Genomic DNA, 25,300 nt, shown 5'->3' on the forward strand with positions numbered 1-25,300 from the left:
ACTTACTGTCATATAATTTATTATGAGTCGAGTAAATCACCTAATCTCAAATATTTTAAAAAAATGTTCAGTTTGCAGAAATGCAGTGTTCAACGAAATTTGGTATATCATACTTGTTTTTTTATACTTGAATATGATATAGTAATATATAAGTCATTATAGTTTTTTCTTTCCTTATGTCATATTTTTGTTTTCTATAAAATATGCTGCTTTCAAAATGCTGCTTTCACTGCGAAATGAAATTTATATACGATTCACAACCTGATTATGGTATATTCACATTTTTGCTCAAAGCTAAATAGGCTTCAAAAACTCCACTAGACTTAGCCATATTGATGTGACAATTTAGGAAACGTCTACACGTTTCAATAACTGGCAGAGAGTGACCACATCTGTCACGAGAGCTTTGATCGGTTACAAAAAAATATTTTATATTGTTTTTGATCACTTTGAAATATCAACATTTATTTTCCTCCATTCAAGCAGTTGTTCAAATACAAATTATACCACCCGGTAAACTCGTGGTTTATAACACCACTTCAATCCATTTTTTCTGGATCGAGAATTCGTAATTTCCGCAGCAATACGACGAGAAGAAACAGACAAAAAGGAAAAATGGAAAATCGAACACAGAAAAGCTAGCGACATATTTCCACAACAATGTAACTTAGCGCATAAACGACTTCCGTTGTTCGTTGTAACAAAACAGAACGGCTGCTTGAAGTTTTCCGCGAGATATTTCACACACAAGCACAATTCTAAGCGGATTTTTTAATGAGGCGCTTTCTCTATGAAATTGTTTCGAGTTTTATTCAGAATTGTTTGGGCCTCAATTGTGTTGTTGTGACAGATTTTTTGAAGATAAAGAAATATCAATACTGAGTGACTTTTTTGGTCGAACGACAATATAGAATCGATATAATATGAATGATGTTTAAGCAATACAGCTCATACAAATAAAAATTCTGAATGTAAACAAAACCAAAGAAAGTCTATAACCAACTGTCATTAAGGCTCAACATCGATGTGCCGATGAGGTTGCACCAGTGTTCTGTAATTTTTTTCTGAAAAGTCATCCAACGAAGGGGTTTTTTCTTGTTGTTGAAAAACTGTTCAGGCTTCACTTGAAAATTTAGACGAGTTACTTCACTATCAATGACATCAAAGATTATGTAAAAATTGTAAATCAATATATTTCTAAATCTTTGGGATATTTCAACACCTAAAGCGACCATCAACATGATTTTCGGAAACACGAATCGACTCTTCAATCTGATACTTCTCCACCTTCTACAAATCAAATGAAATTATACCCAAACTAGATTAGAAAACGGGTCAATAAGAAAAATAAATACTGAGAAAATACACCTTGAATTCCAATGGACGTTAGAGAAAAGAACAAAAAGAATGTTCCAACTAAGAAAGTCTTAAAATAATTGAAGATATACTCACTGGACCCTGTGAATTAAGTGAATACCTGAACAAAGTAGGGCTGTGCAAAGGACAGTAGGCAATGAAACGGAGGAATAGACACAGCTCGTCATGTAATGGATTATATTCAAAAGAATATGATCTGTCTGTTTAAAATCTGTTTTTCCGTTAACCAGCTGTCGCACCCCTACGAACGACAACCCTCAGAAGTCGAAACTTGTGCGAGCTAAGGATTAACGAGGTCTTACCTTTTAACGTGTGATTCCTAACATGATAAACATCCATAAGCCTAAACAAGCTAGTACCGGAAACAAGAATGTTGGAATAGGTATCAAGCAATAAAAAACCCTATTTTCACATTCACTACTCTAAAGATGGATTTACATACACAAATGTGTATTTTTAGTAGTAATGCTCATAGATAAGATCCAAGCTTTTATGAGCAATCCTACTGTATATTATTTTTTGTCAGGTGGTTTGCGAAACTAGGTACTAGCATTTTGTTATATGCAAATGAATAATTATTATCAGTAGAACGATTTCACAAATTTTTATCTCTCATTGAAGTTTGATAAATAAATTTGAATGAATTTTCTTTTTGCGTTTTTTTCACTGACAGAGTTATATTGACTTCTCTCTTGCCGAACCTATACAAATTAGATAAATTTTACTTTATACTTATTTTACCTTATTCATTTATAGGAAATGAATTTTCCTTTATGATTGCGTTTTGAATTTAGCAAAAAAAGGTTAATTAATTATTACATTTTGTACCTAGGCACTTGAACTATTGAATTTCCAAAGTTTTAGTTGCCATTTTTTTTCCTTATCTCATCAAGTATTCAAGACAGCATTGTAGATTGTATTATTCTGTAAGGAACTTTGTCTTCAAACACATCATTTGTAATAATAATAATAATTTATTAAATCCTTCAAGATCACAAGTTGCTATAGGATAGGTCAACATTATACCTACATGAAGACTAGACCACAACAATTATTTCGTGATCAGGGACACTGAAGTCTTTATTGATGAGACATGGTTGCTGATCAGAAAAATAGCAAATATACAGATTTTTAAACAAATTACAATTGATTTTCCTATTGTTTTTCATGCCTGATCATAAATAATATAATAATATATAATATAATAATAAAGAGTTGTACTCAACATCAATTTTTTGTAATATAGATGTATTAATAAACATAATTGTTTTACTCAGAAAAACCATATTCTTTTCAGTTAGAGAAGATTTGAGTTCTTCAATTATTGAGAGATAACAAATAACCCATAATATCACGGGATATTATCGAAAATTGTGCAAAACAACAATTTTTGTGACTTTTGACATAGCTTTTAAAAGTCACGTACACTCTACCATAATATGTAGGTTTTGTGACAACTTTCAGGATGTCAAAATACAAATTTACACGAGTTTATAGCTGGATATCTCAAATTCCAAGGTGAACTTACTAATATCACCAGACTATGTAGACACCGCTATAAAAAAGCATCGTCTCCATAATACTCTACACAAATTTCAGTATTTATAATGGCTCACTTTACAAGAAGGATGCATTAATTATAACAATAATAATAACATTTTTTCATCCATGTTGCATACAAAATAGAATTAACATCTTGAAGGTATTGATGAATAAATTGCAAATCCACTGAGGGTTTAACCCTGTGTGTGGTTAAATCACAATTACTCACGTAAAACAATTTGTTGTAATAGCTAAAAAAAATAAAAAATATAATAAAATATCAATGTCATACATTCCCGCATTGATAGAAAAAATCAAAGGTTACAAAAAAAGTTAGAAACAAACAACCACATACAGATAGATCACGGAAATTCATACTTGTTTGCGAGGATAACAAATATTAAAGTTTTACACATTATACTATGATATTTATTGATAAACTAAGAAGATACAAATATTGACTAAATTAATAATATGACATATATAAAGTACAATAATATACATGTATTGAGTACTTTAATTTTTTTCGACGGTTACTGAGAAGTCGAATATCTCTATTGAGGTAAATAAATAAACAATTATCAAATTCAAATGCGCTGGATCGAAATTGCCCAATCCCGAAGACGTCTACCTCATTTCACATTCATTGAATATTTCAATCAAAAGAGCAATCGAGTTTTACATTCGGCTTTCTTCAGAAAGGAGCACACTTCATTTCTGTGGAAATTGCGAAACAATCGGAAAACGTTCCTCAATAATTTATTTATCCATCGAAAACGATCAGAGCAGATATCAAACGGTGCCGATTGGTTTTAATATTTGAAACGCGCGAATCACCAAGTTGATTTAACTTCAGCGCCCTTATATAATTCACCGATTCGAAAAAGCCAACCCCCACCGCCGTAACTTTTGTTTTACTAATTTCAAGACAAGCCATTTTGGGGTAATGAATAGTCCACGGTGAATTCGTTTGTTTTTTTCTCGCCACTTTGACGGAAAGTTTCTTCAAGAATAAAGCGAATCAAATTACTGAAGGAAATTTAATTTTTTTTCTCATCCACGGCGGAACGAGATGGCCTCTTAATATTTCATCATTTAATTCTCTGTGTCTTTTGTGTGTTCTGCAAAGACAAATTCCGGAATTAAAAAGCCTAAAAGTGTTCTTGCATTTTTTATGTAAACATTTTTAGGTGACGTCGAAATTGAATTTGAGACAATGCGACGTATAAATATTTACTCTTATACTTCTCGAATTTTTCCCCAGATTAATTTCTACCATTTGCATTTGCACAAAAACTAGAAAGTCACACAGACAAAAAAGTGGGTGTTCACAATTATTACATAATTTTTTGGACCTTTCGAGGTGGAAATAGTTTCTACAAATACTTGATAAAGAAGAAATCTTTCGGCATCTACCAATTAGAAAGCATTTTAATGTGACATACAAGTCAACTTTCGATTGAAATTTAAGCAAGAATTTTACAGTGTGTTTTTACTTCAAGGTGAAATTGCATTAGTCCAATTCTCATTTCGGGAAATTTACAATAGTGTAGTTTCTCTTGTAGTATATTGTGGCAGATACAGTCGAATTCCTTACTTTAATTATAAAAAAGTCTCTGAATTTATCTGCTTACAAAATAATCAATTTTGAGTGGTAGGAACGTAATTGCATTTTCAATATTATCTCAAATATGTTATTATCCTAAATATGACCTCATGGTCATATCTGTGGTATGGGACTTCAATTGCGTTGACATGGTCGCGGCTTCCCATCTAGCAGAAAGTTCGAAGTCTGCTGGAACTTCAGCATTGTCTGGCGGAAAATTACGAAAAAATATCAAAATCTTGGTAAGAACTATCTGGTGTCTATGGCCAGGAGTATATCTTTTTCGTTCATGAACTCGGAAGGAGAATAGGGCAAGCAACGAAAGATTACCGTTCTACTTCTTTTTTGATAGAAATAATTAGTATTGCTATTCAACGTGGTAAATAGCAGTATCAATGCTCCTGACCGCTCTGGATTGGGTGATTCGGTGAGTGATTGTTTACTTTGTAGTAAATGTTTAAGAGGTACTTTATTATTAAATCATCTGAAAATGGAGCTTTTTTGATGGGTGATAATCAACTGTATTGCCAAACATGCGCCAAACTAACTGACTGTTATAAGGAAACAAGTATAGCTGAGGCACTAGTCAATCTAATAATAACACTGTAATCTTCAAACATGACTCAACTTTTCACGGAAGCACCAAACTCTTACGAAGTTTCGAAATAGATGAACACTTCAGACCACTATTATAATCTTCATTCAGTCATTGTTCAGTGTGACGTTGAATCTGGTCATTATTACGCATTGGTCAAAGACGAAACGGACTGGTTTAAGTTTGACGATATTTGTGTCACTAAGTGTTCTAGCAATGACTTGAATTTATTGAAGCCTCTGGAGACACCCTACAGTTTGTTTTATGAAAGAGAGGACATTGGTAGATCAAGATCTTCAGATGATGTGGTGCTGCAGGTTTTTCCGGGTTATTCTGAAGCTGAAAAAGCAAATGCGCCACTGGAATCAGTGAAGTTGCCCCGGAGCGCCAATTAATTTTTGTGGTTTCATAATTTCATTATTTGTATTAGGTTAGGTTAGGTTAGGTCTAAAGTGAGTGGGTCTATTTGACCCTCCACCGCAACCCGCAAGGGTTTATTGTGGCTCACACCTATTCATACTCGACCAGATAAATCCAGCTTTTTAACGAAGCCGATTAGTTTGTATGGTGAGTGGTCTTTCAGGTCAGATGGTAAGAGTACGGATCTGCCGAACTCCAAGAACCTGATTCGGTCTCCAACGGGGCAGGCACAAAGTATATGCTGTTTAATCATTTTCCAAACAGATGATTCAAATGACAGTGACCAGTAAGAAGGCCTATTAGATTTGTATTACTTTCTTCCTTAATATAGTTAAATTAAAATGTTAACTGATTAAGAAATTCCAACAGTTTTTCTATAATATGTAAAGCATATGTTTTTGCAACTTTTCCATCAGCAAAATAAAATTTATATATTCAGATTATTTAAAAAAAATGCAATGGTATTTATACATTAGAATACTTATTTTCAGAATATACCTACAATGTGAAAACTTGATGTGAAGTATGCCATGAAAACTATGAAGTAACATCTATTGAAAACACTTTTTCAACACCAAAACAAAATTACGGTCTCTCGACGCACGTTTCGTTAACCAAGTTAGCGTCCTCAGGAGATCATTATGAGTAAATTTTACTACTATGTTAGTACTTTTATATGCTAGTGGCCTAACTACTACCTGTTTTAAAAAACGGGTAGTTCAACATAGCAACAATAAAAGGTAGATAGTAGTTAGGTAATGCTAACCGATGTAGTTAGGTATTTTTTCATTGACTTCTCAAACGAACCAAACTCGGTGAGATTTTGATCCAATAACTTGCACATAGTTCGATGTGGTTGTCGTCTTTCGGGATACAAGTTTAAATACATTTCCGATGTCCTAACACTGTTTTCTCTATCGTAGGTATTTGTAATAAATTTGTATCATATCTCTTTTTTCTTCATTCGTAAAAGCCATTTTTCGCCAAAAATTTTATGACTTGTACAATAACAAAGTGTCATTGAGTGTAACAAATTGAAAGTCAAATTTAGAAACACCAAAGAAAAAGAATGATAACTTATGATACATCATTGAAAACGTAAGATCTGGTTCTATTCAAAACAGAAAGAATTCAATGTAGCGCTCACAAGAAAAAATACAGTTGATAATGATGGCCGGAAGACGAAACGTCGGATAGTAAATCTGAAAACATCATCATTTAGCAGGAAAAAAATGGCAATGTAAAAGTGCAATTTATTTCCGAACCCTTCGAAAAATAAAGCCAAAAAAAATGAAAACCATTTTCCTAAATTCCTGTTTTTTCCGGATATACTTGGAATTTCAGAACTTTCTGAACGGCATATTGTTAGTTAGGTAAATGCACAACTTTGCCCCAATTAAACCATCTTCGTATCTCTCATAGCTTCCGAGATACCAATGGTGAGGATCGAATTTGAAACACGGTGTATAAGAATTTCGGCTCATTAAAAAAACAGTTCAATTTGAAATTATTTCAATAATCTATGTAGTTTAGAATGACTTCTCAGCAAATTTTGAACAAATGTAGAGTTTAATTGGTTTTTGAGTGAATATAGCGAGATATGCAAACATAGCATTTCGATATAAACATGATACATTGAGAATATATGTACAGTGGATGTACTATAATATACAATAGATATGTATGCTAGATGTAAAAAATACAATTTCGAAATATTACTTTAGAAAAACACTGAACCATGACGTTTTGCAAAATATCATCAAATATAAATAATTGAATAAACAACAAGACAGGACCTCCAGAATTCACATCACATTGAGCACATCTCAAAGCTTACTCTCCAGCGAATCTCCCAAAAACTTCTGTACGAAGCCTTTCTGTGTATACTTGACTGACAGAAGAAGGAAATCTCTTACACACACGACGCCAAACATTAGTAAATTAAACCGCGTTTCTTAATCTGAATCCGGATCAAAAACATCTGAAGGACGGGAGGAACGCTCCACAGGATCAAGGTTCGGCCGTAAGGACGAAACCTCGCGATGATAACGAGAATGCACATTAAAATAATTGGCAACGGGGTTCAAACTCTGTGCGGTTCGAGGCGAGGCTATTGTCTTCGAAACAAAAGAATTCGAACGGGAAAATGTTATTGTTCGCGATTCCTACACTGATGGGTAACAGCTCTTGGCGATCTATCATAATGTACCTCGGAAAAGAACTGATTGCAGACATGGGCGATGCACGGGAGCAATCTTGGAGGATATTCCGTAGACTGATTTTCGAGAGGAAAAAATAAAATGAAATTTTGTTAGAAACGGTGGTTCCCATGGAAGAATTACTAAAAAAAAAACAATATTTTGTTAGCTGTGCTACGTTGCTGATACTTTGGAAATTTGAAAAAAAAAAACTGAACGTATTCCTCACATATCTGAACTTCCTGAACTTGAAAATCCAATTTCCAATAGAGCGAGAAATACACTGAATATTTTTGGATATACTGGTGACCAGACGTGAAGGTGAGATATTGTGTACAGAAAATCAATAATATAGATAGTTATCTAAATAAAACCCCAATCAACAGCAACGAAATTGATCAAAACATGTTATAATAATAAAAATAATAATATTTATTGGCAAAGATACATTGTTCAATGATACAAATTGTACGAGTCAATTTCCAAATAAATATAGAATTCCCACAGAAGGATATACCTGTGCGTGGGGTCTGCAGAAATTTGAATACTAATGAATACAATTTAAAATTTGAAATATAAAGTGGTATGAGTAAATAAATAAAAGGTAAGACGTTTTAAAATTATCAGACATATTATTTTAATTATATCATCAATCTTCTTGTATGAATATGTAGTTTCTATGCATGTCACTATGATAGTAAACATTTTTCATATCAACGTGTTGGTGTTGCATACCATATTTGATTTATTTTCTTGGTCAATAAATTCAACATACCTTTTTTCTTTCATTCGATGTGCATCACGTGATGTGACTATTACTAACGAAAATACAACTTAGTGCCCTTCTGGCATGTTGTGCCATCTTTGTTTTTTTTGTCGATAAATTCAGCATTACCTTCTTTTTCATTTGATATGTTACAAGTTGTGATCCAACTTTTATTATTAAAATATACGGCTTAGTGCCCTTCAGTCGTCATCTTTGTTTTTTCTTTGTCAATAAATTCTGCATCCCTCCCCTTTTTTGATGTGCTGCACGTGACGATCAGATTATTGTTAACGAAGATGCGGCTCAGTGGCCTTCTGACATGTTGCGTCATCTTTGATTTTTCTTTGTCAATATATTCAATATCTCAACCTCTTTCATTTGATGTGCTGCACGTGACGATCCGACTTTTATTAGCGAAGATACGGCTTAGTGTCCTTCTAACACATTGCGTCATATTTGTTGTTTCTTTGTCGATAAACTCTTCATTACTTTCCCTTTCATTTGATGTGCTATATATGACGATCTGACTTTTATTAGTGAAGATACGGCTTAGTGCCCCTTTGGCATACCATCTTTTTGGCATCTTTGATTTTCTCTACTCCACATTGACCTTTTCCTCCGTAAACACATACATATTGCATCGATCACTCTTATACACATAATAATTTTCTTTATCTTCATTTATATTACTTTATTAGTTTTCCCATGATGGAAAATGGATTCACTGAAGTAAAAAGGCCAAATTTGCCGAGAGATTATTGTTTCACGGTATTCAATTTCTTCGCGAAAAAGAATAACTTCTGCTATGCTGAATTTAGATTTGTGAGGACTTCTATGTAAGTAGAATAGTAGAATCGATGATAAGTACTAATTTATGATACCTACCTAACACACATTGATTGCAACTTGAGAATTTTAATTTTCATCTCTGAAAAGCAGAAACATAAAGTAAACATCAAAAGTAAACAAATTATTGATTGCCATTATCATTACCATCATAATTTAGATTAAAATGATCTGCAGGTCAGATGAAGCCAGTTTTCTTATTATTTTCCGGAACGTTAATTAATTATTTTCAGGTTTCCCACAACACTCATATGCCGTCACAGATGACACGTGACAAGTAATTTTTCAAGTATTCGTTGAAATTGCAAAATAGTTCTAACTATAATTTAAATAACAAACTATATTATCCAATGGGCTATAATATATAGTACGACCTAATGATTATCCGAGACAAATTACATATTATGGCGAATGAACTAGCTTGCACCCAAAATAACTTGTTCCTTCGGCAAAATTAATAATAAAATCAATAATTTAGTTAGATTATGTATTATTATAAGCTAACTGTTTACCAAGAGTCTTGATTAATATTGATAATGAAATCATTCATTTAAAAGGGTTTAACACGTGTATTCTACTAAATCAACAGAAACAACTGCAATCGATATCAACTACAAATTCTGTGTGCCGTGAAAAAGTGAGTAAGCAGTCACCAACTCAAAATGATATAGAACAGTTTTGACACTTTCACTTTTCCACTGGCAAAGAAAAATGAACAGCATCTTCAGCATTTATTTCTAGTAAAAAGGGGTACATTTCGATGTCAAAGTTAAAAAAATATCACTTTCTATTAAGATTTTCCAGATGAAGTAAAATATGGTATAAACAAAAATAGGAAAAAACCTGGATTAGTGAAAAATGTACATTTTCGAATTTTTATTCAAAAACTGAGTAAATTTTATTTGTTTCTCCCTACGTCGAGTTGTTTGACAATATTTCTATAGATGATGTCATAGTACCATCATATTGAATTTAGGTATAGAAAATGGCTCCTACGCCGCCATTTTAAATGGAAATGGCCACATGTGTTGAAAAAGAAATTTCATATCCCATCAAATGGTCGAAAAAGATATACTGATCTCGATTCGAAATTCTTGACTTGAGTCCATTTCCGGTTAACTCTGCATAGATATTCAAGTGTTTCTCTATTGAAAATATCGGCTTCGATGAACTCAACCTCATTTCCAATTTCAAATGTTTACCTCATAAATAATTGAATGACGCCACAAGGGAGATATTAATCACCATATTGTTAAGTTCTTTTATCTCAACCTCGCTGAATTTTTAATGCGTTTCCCCATCAGAGCTGCTCAAATACAGAAACCACATCAATTAAATTGACTAATAATGCGGTTCCATGTGATATTTGAACACAAATTAGGTTTTTATTGGCGATTATTGTTATCCGGTTTGTTAATTAATATCGTCATGTGGTTTCGGTCGAATATATTCCCAAATTATTCGTAACCGAAAGTACCAAATCCATTAGTATATTTCAAATATAAATGAACACAAGCGGGGAAAATAATGTGCAGGAAATCATTTTAATGGCTTAAAGAAAATACTCGTTATGAATCTATTAGCGTTATCACCGTTTATCAAACAGGTAACAAGATTTTCAACCAAATGAAATGTTTTGAGGTTACAAATCAAGGCGGAAAATCAAACATCAAAGGAAATTCTTGGAGCTTCTCATCTCTCTGTGTTATAATTATATAATTAAGACGTGATAAATTGATAGATAGTATGAAAATTATATTAGGGAAATCTGAAAAAAAATGTTTTCCTTTATATTGACTATTAAAAAACTATTCCCTATGGATACTTTGCAATCCAAGTTAGCATTATAGAATAATATTAATTAATTTTAGAATCTGGAATTGCAAAGAAGTTATCAAAAAATGTTTGGTGTATAAAAATCTGATAATGCATTTCATTAGAATCGGATTTTATGAAAGTTTGATTTTTGAAATAAGATGGCATAGATAAATTCTATATCGGAATTTCAACAGAAAAGTATCTTTGAAATATGTAGGGGTTATTTTGGTATATATAGAACAGTTCAAAAGTAACTGTAAAAATAATGCCAAGAAATTCTATTTAATCGTTTTCAATAAAACATCCTTTGACAAGACTATTTTGCAGAGTTTATGTTTCAAAAATGGCAGTTTTTTCGTTACGGAATGAAAATTTACCCAATTTGTTCTTCTGATTTCTCTTCGAAAAGCAAATTTTTTTAAATAAATATCTAAAGTTTATGAATATATATCTATCGGTCTGTTAAAGAGACAGAAAGAAAATTTTCTTTCCTGCATTTTTTCTATGGATAGGTGACTGTTAATTTACAGATTTTACATTCTAATTTTGTAGAAAATTAGCTACTATGAGGATACATTTTTGGGACTACCGATGTATAAAAACCTAGTTAATGATGTATACCCTAATGGTGAGTTCTGAACAAACTTTCATTACGAATCTTTCTACTATTCACAATGGAGTTGGTTACCTAAATAAAATTTGACTTTAATTAAAATAGACATAGTGTACCTGAAAATATTAAGCCAATCCCTTGGAGTTCACAATCCTATTTGAACAAGTGTTTTTTTTTCAATTCCAATTTCAAAATTAGGATTCCGACCTGAATTCCAGAACAGAAATTGGTCAGTTAGCTTCCAGTTATGTAAGATAAGGATAGGTTATGTTAGACTAAGTTATTATGCGCTAGGTTATGTGAGGTTATGTAATGATCGGGTAAGGTGTGCTAGTTGTAATTAGGTCATGTGAGTTTATATCAAGTTAGGTTGAGTCGGCTTGTAATTGTGACGCTAAAGTTAGAATTACTAGTTCAAAATTGGCATTCCAAGTTGAAAAAGCGTGATTTCAGGCAAGAATAATAGTAGAATGCCAATCTATCGAAATATTGAGATACAATACAGCACATTTTTTTCTACCGGCTTCCTGTTATTTTGGTTTTCATTGATTTCATGATACATCTCATACGAATAAATCAAAAAAACGACTACCATTATACCCCCAAAACGACTATTTTTGCCAACGTGATATATCAATAATAATCCGTTACTCCGGACGCTTTAACCCCGAAATCAAAACCTACAAAAATCCCTTTTGAACCATTTCATGCAGCATTCATTATTACAGCATTTACATCCCGTTGCATTTGATGATATTTCCGAACAAACACAAGTTCCAACGCAGCATTCCATTGTAAATTCATTAGGCACAGTTGGAATTCATTATACGAAAACTTTTTATGAGTTCATAATAAACTAATAATTTCCAATCGATCCCAAATGAATTTATTTCGATAGGGTTTTAATGAATTCAATAGCAAATAACGAACAGTGAATATTGGATGTATCGCTGCATAAACATTGAATATAACAAAGTCGGATAGTTTGTTTCCATCGCCGACAATGAATGAATGAAATGAGATGAGTGAGAATCCTTCAAATCATAACATAGAGAAACTCTTCAAGTACACTTTGCAGGACAATTCTTGCAATATTGTTTAAGTTCAACTTTATATACAAAAAAAGTTGTGAAAATAGGTCGCTTGCATTATTATTTCATTAGGGCAAGGTTTTTACTCGTATCCATGTGCTAAAATTAAAAAACCCACATTCGTGTTATGATATGCATATATCCAAATTACGAACAAGATAAATAAAAGAAAGTGAAAAAATGGAGGTGGCAAAATTTTGAAAAAAATACGATAACGAATCAGAAGTTGGCGTAAAAGAATTGGATAGTGTCAGAAACCTTTGAAGTAAAAAACTTCAACCATGATAATTTTCATAACTGAATTTATAGTTGAAGTAATAATCACTTTCAAAACTCATTATTACAGTTTATTGTATGATTGTCACTATAAAAGGTTTCACAAAAACCGCGACACGTGTTTCGCTATACAATAGTTAGTTCAAGTGTAAAATGATATTGCTTCTAAATTATAACTACTTTATATTCTAACGTATTACCTACTTGTATGCCTACTTTCTAATGAATGAATCTACCTGGAAAGGCCAGATATAAATTCATTAACTATATGAATAAATTAAATTTTCCAAAGTACTGTAAGTATACTTGACTTTTCTTATCTGCAAATTAACACATTCAATAACGACGAATTATTCAGTTCATTTTGATCGTTCATAAGATATTGAGAGTTTTTGAATTTGTTCATTTCTATACTCTCTAACAGGTTAAGTTTTAAACCTTTCTTCTGGAAATGGAGGGGCTGGAAATTCATGGTTGAACTCATGTCCTTCTGTGGCTAAATGAGTGGCATATGTGAAATTTATTTTTCCATTCTGGAAACTATTTCTGTGTTCCTTCATGCGGGCTTTGAACGTTCTTCCAGTGTGACCTATATAAAACATCATACATGAACCAAATGATAATTTATACTCTCTCGATTTTTCCGAAACTGACCTTTTATCTTTGTTATTCTTAATGTACATGCCTGAGTTTTTGTTGATTTTTTTTTAAATCGGGAGTGTATAAATTATCATCTGGGTCATGTATGATGTTTTATATAGGTCACACTGGAAGAACATTTATAGCCCGAATAAAGGACCACAGAAATAGTTTCCACATATATGCCACTCATTTAATCATAGAAGGACATGAGTTCATGAATTTCTAGCCCCTCCATTTCCAGAATTCGATATTACTGTATACTATGGTGATTATACGAGTGAAAGTAGGATATTTAAAACAAATCAAAACTATTATCAACTCTGTAAGAGGGTCAGAATATAATCGAAAAATCGATATTAGGGAAACTAAATTTGATTTGAATATACAAGGCAAATGGATGAAAAAATCAAAACGAAGAAGAAAACTAATAAAGAAGTGAGTATAACAAATTGAAGGCAATGGAAAGGTGTATGAACTGAATTGGTTGATTAGTGCTAGAATCAATAGTGATTTAAGAGGGAAGAGATTTCTGCTTCTCAGATCATGTGGGGTTGTTTATTGTTTTTTCATATAATATAAGATTTGGCGACTTAGAATGAACTTTTCTATTTGTAATTTCAAAAGAGGGGTTCCGTTGACTATTTAAAGTCTTGCACACTGTGGAAGTATATTCAAGAAATTAAAAAAATACCTTATATGTAACGAGATATGATGTAGCAATTAATAACTTTGTGTTTTTCTACTTGGAATACTTTCAATTATTTGGATTGAATAAGTGTTGAAAGGCTTATTAGAAAAAAATATCTGTATAAGAAATACAGTAATACTTTTTTGAAAAAAGAGGATACTTTTTAGGAAATAATAAATCATTGGAATAAAAGACTGAGATTTCTCACTAATATACAGTCTGTTTGTGTCACATTGATAATTCATTAGAAGTTGGAATGAAAAAAGTCAAGTTATCAATGCATTAGGATCTTCTGAATTATTCACCAATATACAAGGTAATGAGTACAAACTTTGCAAATTAAATAACATATACTCGTATTGTTTTCTATATTCGGAAAAGTACTTCGAAGAATATATAATTAAATGGTAAAAAGTTATGTCAAAGATTATGTCTTTGATGTATTCCCTATTTGAGAGAATTTTTGGTGATGTAGTTTTTTTAAAATAAGTAAAATATTTGTTCTATGTGAATTAAAAACAATTTCTTATTGTTTTTCAAATTAAACAACCTGTCTCATTTTACATATGTTTTCCTTTCGAAGTGCTTTTCTAAAAATATTGGATTGTCTGTGTGAATACATTTGTGAGTTCTACCGTGAATAATATAAAAACAATTTTCCAATATTATCAACACAGATTTCTGTTCTTAGAAAAAGGTTTTGAATGATGAAGTTTTTTTAGTGTGAAAGATGAATTCGACAGAGATATTGTTTTTCCTCATCTCCTTATTTTATAAATCTCACCTTATAATTTTATAGCAAAGCAATTAAATGTTTCAGCATTGATACTGAATAAAACTAGTGAGTTTTTATGTAGATTATTTTTCCACATTTAATAATTTAATTGTTTTTGGGTTCAGACTAGTTGCATTATCAAAATGTCATTACTAACATCACTTCTTTCAAAATTTCCAATGGCCATCTAAAGATATAATAATTTGATTGGAATTTATATCAACCACACATTTTGATTATAGTTTTTGCAATGTTAAAAATAATGTATTTTTTACTGATTTTCTGTTATAATCAACTAGTCGCTTATAATATTCTGTTAATGTCCATATTTTCGACAACTGCTTTTCAAGAGGAGTTCACATGTGTAAAAATATTTCAGGTGTTCATTTTGAAAAAAAAATATTCATTTTTTAGTTTCAATGCGGTGATAAAACATTTTTGAAGTGAATTGAAAGGGTTATATTTTTAGGAGTGACTAATTTTTGGAAAAGAAAGTTTTTGGAAGATTCCCAATGTTTTTTTGTATCAAGATGGAGTAGTAGGAAGCCAAAAACTTTCTTTCCCCAAAATTTTTGAAATATTCCCATTAAAGGTTATACTCTTCAACTGATTTCTACCATCGTGAATATATCGATTTTTTGACATATTTTTGGCATAACTGTTGGACTACTCGGTATATACTCTACCTATTACTTATACCCATACCTATTTTCAAAAATACTTTTCTGATGGATTGCAATATATGACATTTTATTTAAAAAACCTAATTTTGATAGTCAACACTTCTACTCGTTATCCTGTACATTGGCAAACAATTTGTAAAAGCCAATGCATTGATATGAAACTTTCATATAGAACATTTTTTGATGAACTCGCCTTCTCACCTAAACCATTTAATTGGAACCTTGAAGTGACACAAATGTTTCATATTCAGTTATCACTCACCTAAATGACGACAAAATATGAAAAGTATTTTGGAGGTATCGGAAAAAAGCAATTTGATAAAAAATAAATCTCTGTGACAAAAATGTGCTCGTGGTTAATTCTTTTTTTTTTCGAGAGGAATAAATCTGACTAAACTTGTTGATTTTTCACATTTATAAAACACATTCATTCATTCTAGCAACAATCATCAAAATGAAACTAAAGCCACACACCTAAGACCCAATCCTAAAATTGTCGAAGATAATGTGGAAACCGAGTTTTTCACCCCAATCGGAAAGTTTTCAATTCGCTAAATTAGTACATTCTGTTACTCCTAATTCCGGAATCCCACATTGCCAATAAATCCCGAGCAACGACACGAGAATAGAGTCCTTAAACCAACTCCGAGAAGCCGAAAAGAAAATTTAAACGCATCATTAAATTTTCCGACCCGATTTTTCAGTTCACCGCCGCTCTGCAAGATCCAGACATAAAGGAACTTTGAAGTCAGATTCGAGTAATTTTGATCGCTCTAGTAGGCTAAATGAGATGGGACGGAAGAGCATACATCATTACTTAAGGCAATAATAATATTATGAGAAAAATATATGCGGAATGTGGAAAATTAACTCCGGAAAAAGGGTGAGTGGATTCAAGTGGAGGTAGCGAAAAGTAAATTACAATCTTTGAAGGTCTCCAGGATGAATGGAAGCTTTTTTATTTTGAATGATACAATTTGATTATTTTTATCGACATTCTCAGGGTATTTTTACCTTTCACAATCTGAAAAATATGAAAAGGATTTTTGAAATGTGAAATGTCAATGTTATTGATTGACTTCTGAAACATTCGATGTAGTACAAGGTGTTCCTTGATATCAGTTTGTTGCTATTTCGCCACTATCCATATTTTTCTTCGAGATGGGTAACCAAGTACGATCCATTTCTAAGGAGCTGATCGAAATACCCTTCTCTTCAGATACTCGTATGAGAATATACGCTCATTCTCTACTCCATAAATTTGAAGTCTTAGTGGTCGTTATGATTTTCTTGAACATATAAACATGATACAGTATCTTCTTCGAGGTTACAAGTCATAGAACATCAGAGCCTAGACTCGCGGCAAGATTATTTTCCTACTCTATCCAATCCATGAAAAATGGAGGGTAGAAAGTAAAATGCTTTTACCACCGGAGTCACGATTAAAGAGAAAAAAATCCGGGCTGGTACTAACCGTTTCGTTTGACTAAGGCAGAACTGAAAGTGATACGATCGATTGCTTAAAGATATGTGAATAGGCAACAATTCTTGGTCTATTCGAGAAAACTCGTAACCAGTCAAGGAGACGTTGGAGCAGATCCAACTAATTTTTCAGGGCTCACAGCTATTTTCGACGTAAATATTTCCAATGTAGTTTCTGTAAACAAATGAATGGAGTCGTTAAGGGAAGTCCTTTCAGCCCTGCCGTTACAAATTTCTACATGGAAGTAGTGGTTTTACTATATATTGATGTCACCTTTGTTATTTGAATTCACGGGCAATATGCATTTCAACAGTCTACGCCACATCAACTCCAGTCATCTTCGAGTCCAGTTTACTATGGAAAGGGAAACCGAAGGAAATATACCATTTTTGGGTGTGCTGGCCTACAGAAAAATGACGAAAACTAGGTCATACTGTTTATCGCAAATCTACTTATAATGATGGATATATTAACGAACACGCAAACCACCATCCAGTGCAAAAACTTGCTACGATGCCCTTGTTACCACCAGGATTTGTGTGCCAAATTTTTTGAAGAAAAATATCGTCATCTAGACCAAGTTCTACAGATCAATGGGTTTACACTGCAAGAAATTAATGCTGCTCTACATCCTATAACAAGAAATACTTCGATCCAGCCGTCAGTGGATGGTACAGTCTATTTGTCTTACATGAACAAAGTCACGGTCGGTCCGCATTGGAAAACTGTTCAAACATTACATCATAAGGAACATTCACTATAGATCGGCCAAGGACAAAAGTGAGCCTGTTTTTGTGGCCCAGTTTACTTTGGAACTACTAAATGCACAGTCAACACCAGGATATTCGGTGGCAGGTGCATGAGGTATGCGGGTCAATGGAACGTGGTATCCAGTACTCAAGAAATCCAGAAATTGATCAGAATATAATTTCGATCGACATCCTTTCAGCAACGTACGTGGACCAAATAGAACAATCGAGTAACAGAAACACTCAGAAAGACTCAACAATGAGGAGTGAGCATTCCAATGGACACAACCCCTACCATCATCCCCACCATCACCCTACCAATATCTGGAATTATAAATACGAGTGAACACGTAAGCCACTCGCCAGTCAGTCGATGCCACGACTTCGAGGTATAACCTTCTTTTCCCCAGAGTCAACGCATATACCACTGATGATGTCTGTCACAGCAACAGAAGAAACATTTGTAACTTTCGGTCCATTTCGATCACGGCCTACTAGCCCGGATTTTCTTCTCTTCAATACTAAAACGCTTGTATTGAAAAATCTTGTCTTCATCTCTTTTCGGTGCAGAGTGGATCCTTGTGAGTTTCTGTAGAACTGAACAAAATGATATAGGATTGACTGTGAATAGTTAGGGCAGAATGATGGTTGGCGAACTATAAAAAGCAAAATTTGTATGCGATAAAGAGTGAACTGTCTCTTCGTTTTTATTCGCTCACTCTATATATAAAAGTATATTATATTCATTATTCTAGTACAATGTCCGGTAAAAAAACTTTTGAGCAAAAAAAAAAAGAATTAAAAGCAGGATAGAGTGCAAACCTTCGACAATTGCGTGAATATAAAAATCCATACAGAAAGAATAACACTCACCGCATTCGAATGCGTCTGGTCCGTTTTGAGTTCTTTGTGATTGGAATATTGAACGTACACTGCCCGTCCCCTCAATTGGGCTATGCATGTGGAAAAATAGTTGACCATCGTGGTGGCAGATTGTTCGTCGCCCATTTCGAGGAAGGCTTGATTTTTTCCTTTCAACACCAAGACGTTCGTCACTCTGCCGAAAGGCAAACCGAGGTGGATGATTTCCGCTTCCGAAACGTCGGTCGGAATGTTTCTGATATGGATTACCCGGGAGGGTTTGCCCACGCTTTGCTCCATTTTTAGCTGAAAATAAGAATTGAAATAGTTCATTTACCGTTTGAAAGCTCAATGAAAAAGAGAAATATTGTTACGCTCTTAGCAATGTTGAAAACATGGAGGGTGAACGATCCACCAATGTATTAACTGGACCAAGATTGTATTCATCGGGGATGATTCACCATGTAGGAATTCAAAATAATGTACACTGACGGAAGAGTCGAGAACAGATTATGCGCTGAAGCCGATTGAAGTCTTTCCGAGCGGTGAGAGAATATTCCGAAGAATGTTGACGAAACTTTTTATATTGCAAAAAAGTATAGAGCCTTTTAATAAACGTTGTACAAGTAAAAATACATATATTCTTCTTAGAGGCGATCTGAAAGACTAATATTCATCATTTCGGACTTCCATTAACTAATATAATATAAATTGATTTTAAATACCCGAAAAGAAATTAAAAAGATTTAACTAAAAATAATAATTGTATTGAACAAAAAACTGAAATTACAAAAAAATTACATTACATACAAGCAACAACAAAAAAAAAATAAAAAATTGAAATATAAATTTAAAAGCGAAAATTAAAAAATATTAACAAAATATGAAAAAAATTAAAAGATTCCAAACCAAGTTACGTCACGACGTTTCGATTGTTAGTAACCACAATCGTCTTCAGGTGATTTTTTTTTCAGGGATTTCAAATCAATTTATATTATATTAGACAATGGAAGTCCAAACTGATGAAATACACCACGAAACATTGTCAACCACCTTCAAACAAACTAATATTCATAATTCAATTGTGTTTGATTCGATTATAACATATTTATGACAAAACTAAAAATATAGAGACTTCCTACATTTGTTTCATTTTTCTACATTGAATGTTTTTGAATTTGATGCATTTTGCCAGTTCATAGGAATTTGATTCTGGAGATTGTGTTCAAGTTGGGAACCTTAGAAAATTACAGACAATTATTATATGTTCACATCTTGGAACTTCAAATATCTATCTTTCGAAGTCGCATTGAGATTGGATTATTTTAAAAATCATACAAAATATTACGGTGTTTTGAAAACAGATTAAAAAACATGCAACTATGAAGTTTCAATCCTACTGTCCAATCATGGAAAATTCGATTTATTTCGAGTGGAGCCAAACTGAAATTTAAACAACTGGAAAATGCATTTCTTTGACGGTGCTGCGTGCCAAAGTAATGTATGTTCACAATCTGTTTTATCTGAACATGAAAGCCGTATATCAAGCACGTAAACTTCAGAGTGTAATGATTCTTTTGAAATACTGCATTATATCGGATGAAAAATATTTACCGCACACTTTCAGAGTTGTCTCAAATGAGTATTCTTTCAAATTTCACTACTTTTTTGCTTATGTAGCGTATATTGTAAATGTACAAAAAATTGTTCACATATATTTTAACGGTAGAAGTGCTTCTCAATGTATATTCAAGTATATAACGTATTGATAATAACAATAAAACTTGTTTTTTTATTCTAGCTTTTATATGCACTAGTTTGAAAATTGATCTACACAAGGAATTGCTCACAGATATTATTTCCAGATTACTGTCATGTTTTTTTCGGCAAATAATATCCGCTTTTTTGGTTCAAGGTTTATTTGAAGCTAAGAAACGACCTTCTATTTCAACGATAACGTCGACAGCCCAAAATTATTTGGAACAAAAAAAATCTTATTGGATGAAAAAATTTCTCACTCAAGAAAGTACAAAAACTACTGTTTTGGCTGGTGTGATGAGAAATATCAGTTCAGGTGAAATAACGTGAACTTTCACGGCCGCAGGTAAGTGTGGTTTTTATACCTAATTTTACTCTACAATTGAGGTAGACATTATCATAGATGAAAAATCAATAGACGGTGTGTTTAAGCTGTACTCAGAGCATATTGTAAAAATAAGGTGAATTTTAATTTTTCCCAAAATATATTTATTTGCTCATCAATTTCTATTTTGTCCCCTACAAAGTAGTCCCTCTCCGATATAATACACTTTTGCTAGCGTTTTTTCCAACCCTCGAAGCATTTCTGATATGCACTTTTTGGTATGTCTTTGAGCTACCTCAGCGATTTGGTTTTTATTTGCTCAATCGTCACAAAACACAGTTGTTTCATTTTTGAGAACCGGAAAAGGTCACAGGGAGACAAATCAGGTGAATACGGTGGCTAAGGCATGGTTACAGTGTTGTTTTCGGCCAAAAAATTACGAACAAGCAATGACGACGTTTTCTTCGTATTGCTTCTCGCAAGACGCTCATAATATAAGATAATACTCCTTATTATACCACCGTGTGGCAAGAACTCCTGGTAATAAAAAACAACCCCCATTTCGAATGGACATAATAGTCTAGTGATACCTCATTTGAAAATAGGTTCGTACACTTGAAGTACGGATTGAAATAGTGAGTTTCTAGTACGAACATGGAAAATATGCTACTTGTACTTTGCAACCACATTCATCCAGGCAGAAATGTAAGTCATAAATATGTATTGAAATTGTTATATACATTCATGAAAACTGGTAAATTCAATAACAAACAGACAACATGACCGTTCAGGAATAGTCAATAATGAAGGCACTTATTTGTTCTAGGTTTATCTGAACGGTCAAGTTATCCGCCAACATTTCCGATACTTGGGTAGATCAAATATCAATGAGATATGCTGAATTCACACCTTATATCCCCAAAAATTAAATGTTTGGGCAGGAACTTTGAGTAACCATATGATAGGATTATTATTTTTGGAAGAAAACTGAATGATGAAGAATATTTCGAATTGCTGAATAATCAAGTTGAGCCAAGCAGTACATTAGCTCAGCTTGAATTATTCTACAAAAATTATTGAAAACTTTTATAGTTCATTTTATTAAATTTTAATGTTAGTACAAAAATAATACTCTGTAAATTACTTTCTTCATAAAGTTTGTACAACAAAAATTGCAAAGACAAAGTAAATACTACTTACTGCATCATATAAAGTTTATCTGAGGTACCGACAACTAAAATATGTTTTTTTTATAAAAGTAGGTATCAAACCAGTAGAATTTTGAAGATACACCTCGACGTCACCATTTTGGACCGGTTGGAATATTTCCTTCACAATTTCATCCTGTCCGTCACTTGTATATCCGTATATCACGGAATCGTTTCTTAAGTCTGCCAATATAAACGATAGTCGGAGCCCTTCTGCTACATCCATTAAGGTTTACAAGCTAATATAAATTTTCGATTCTTCAGATGTCCCATTTGGTCGGACGAATCGTTATCGAGATGATGGAGAAACTCCTTTCACAAAAAACGAAATTATTTTTCTGACACGCATATGGTATACGAACAAAGGAAAATGGATTGGATGCAATACAGAGCGATGAGGGGGCGATTTTATGACATTTTCAAGTTACACGAAAAGTAGATAATGCTTCCCGGTCTTAGTTGGTAGGTATATTTAATGGTATATACTGTTCGCTTGTGTGGCTCACATTAGGAGAAAATAGACTTTGTTCCTAACCTAACGTACTGATCGCTTTGAAAGTACAAAGCGCCCTATATATTCTTAAACTAACCTACCATTATGGTTACGATGAGACTACCAATAAAAATTTGTCAATCACTATCCATTCATTGTTTAAAAAATAAACAAGATGGAGAAGTAGAAATCCAAAATATTACATTGAAAGTAAGTGAAGCATTCAGAGTTTACGGCTTTATAGTTCGCAATTGTAGATCTTTTTCAAACATATCTGCTCTAACCGTCCGTTTCCTAAAGTTTATTCACTGCAGATCTTATGGTGCCTATCCTGATAGAGGTATTCTATGTACATTTTTAACTATAACATTCAATATTGAAAATCTTCAGTTAGGCAGAAAACTTGCTGGAATAGTTTTTCTATATAAATTACTCTACAGCAATGTGGATGCTTTGGAGGTGTTATCTCTTATGAATTTCTGTATGCTTCATTTTAGCAATAGAAGTACAAAAACTGTTTACTGCCGACTGGCCAGAACCAATTTGTACCCCAAGTCACCTATCTTTAGCATTTGCAATAATTTCAATTTGATTTCAAATTTGTGTGATATCATATACATTGTTTTTCATTTTTTCAAACTATAAATTTGTAGTTAACACTGTAATTGGTTTTCATAATAATCTCGCTGCTATCGTATTATGCCAAAAGAACCTGATTGTATACGATTCTCCCGCTTGTCTACAAACAATGTCCTGTTGGTGTATCTTTCTTGCAGATAAATTACGTAACAATAAATACATATTCCTTATTTGTAATAAAGACATAATGTATACATTTATGATGTAATTGCCAAACTAAAACAAACAATGCATATCCAAAACAGATGAATACATAGAAAACATAGAAAGAGTGGATGTCGGGAAAAAAGAAATGGTTTTTCAAGGCAGTGTTAACAGCTATATTGATTTCTTCTTCAAGAAATATTAATTTTTACTGGATTTTTGATAAGATGTTGTTTTACGAAAGTTTTGAATTTATTTTTAATATCAATAATATAAATACATTCAAAACGGTCGTAAAACAACATCTTATCGAAAATACAGTAATAATTAATATTTTTTGATGAAGAAATCAATATAGCTGTTAACACTGCCTCGAAAAACCATTGCTTTTTTTCCCGACATCCCCTCTTTCTATGTTTATCCTCTCTTTCTCTGTTTTCTATATATATATATATATATATATATATATATATATATATATATATATATATATATATATATATATATATATATATATCTATGTATTCATTTATTTTCTACTAGTGTGTACTAAATAATAAATATTACTGGAGTTTTTTGCTGAAAAAACTCCAGTAATATCATTACAACACCAAAGGTTCCACACAGTGCATCATAAGTAGTGCGTACTAATTACTAAATGTCAAATCAATATTTATTGTACACTTCAAATTTTGTTCATTTCAGAATGAATTGTATAATATGAATTATTTTATATGTATAGTTGTACTTCACAATTGAGATGAATAAAATTGAAAAAACATATGCAGTCTCAACCTATATCCATTAATGTAACGCGGCCCTACGGCTCTCCCTTACCACCACCATTAGTAGTACGGTATTGATGAGATATTGTTGTTGCCTAATGATCCAAAAGATATCGAATTCAATGTGTGAAGATGATCTCTTGGTGATCGAAACACGTGTCGAGGTGTTAAAAATAACGATTTGGTGTTGGGAAAAAACTCCAGTAATATTCATTACTACACCAAAGGTTCCAAACAGTGCATCATAAGATATTCGAACTCTTGGACTAAGTCCAATGGTGAAGTGGTTTTACAAATTATTGCAGTCTTTGGTGAAATGGTGTCTACTCCAATAACTCAGAATCACTACGCACTATGGCAGGAATATTGGCCAAAAAATGCAGAAACCTATCATTCTTGGCTCATTGCCAAAATCTAATATTCATTTTGTCATTCAAATACAAAATATACAGATCAAGTCAATTATACATATAAAGGTGAAGTATTGAAGTTGAGGATAATATTAGTTTTTATGTCTTGGTGCATTCAAAAGTTGGATAACGCAGGGGACAGTTGCTGTAGTCTTCATCAAGGGTAGGTAGGTAGGTAGGTGAGTGGGTCTATTCGATCCTCCACCGCAACCTACAAGGGTTTATTGTGGCTCACACCTATTCATACTCGGTCAAATAAACCCAGCTTCTTAACGAAACCGATTAGTTTGTATGGTGAGTGGTCTTTCAGGTCAGATGGTGAGAGTACGGATCTGCCGAGCTCAAAGAACCTGATTTGGTCCCCAGCGGGGCAGGCACAAAGTATATGCTCCACTTTTTCATCATTTTCCAGACAGAGGCGACACACACTGTCTTCCGACAGTCCAAGTATCTGCATATGATGATTCAAATAACAGTGACCTGTAAGAAGACCTGTTAGACATCGTAGT

General features: G+C 32.7%; 1 protein-coding gene across 11 annotated transcripts in view; it reads right to left on the reverse strand.

The window, feature by feature from the left end:
- The window catches only part of heph (polypyrimidine tract-binding protein 1 heph), an 862,450-nt gene that overhangs the window by 39,449 nt on the left and 797,701 nt on the right, over window positions 1-25,300 (reverse strand). For all 11 annotated transcript variants that reach the window (XM_074175763.1, XM_074175762.1, XM_074175761.1 and 8 more), the window contains one exon: window positions 19,042-19,335. In XM_074175763.1, the coding sequence (XP_074031864.1) occupies window positions 19,042-19,335 (294 nt within the window). The remainder of the gene's footprint in view (window positions 1-19,041; window positions 19,336-25,300) is intronic.

Source organism: Leptinotarsa decemlineata, unplaced genomic scaffold (assembly GCF_025532065.1).
Source record: "Leptinotarsa decemlineata unplaced genomic scaffold, Ldec_3_MD MMD2_tig00001064_RagTag_RagTag, whole genome shotgun sequence".
Taxonomy (NCBI): Eukaryota; Metazoa; Arthropoda; class Insecta; order Coleoptera; family Chrysomelidae; genus Leptinotarsa; species Leptinotarsa decemlineata.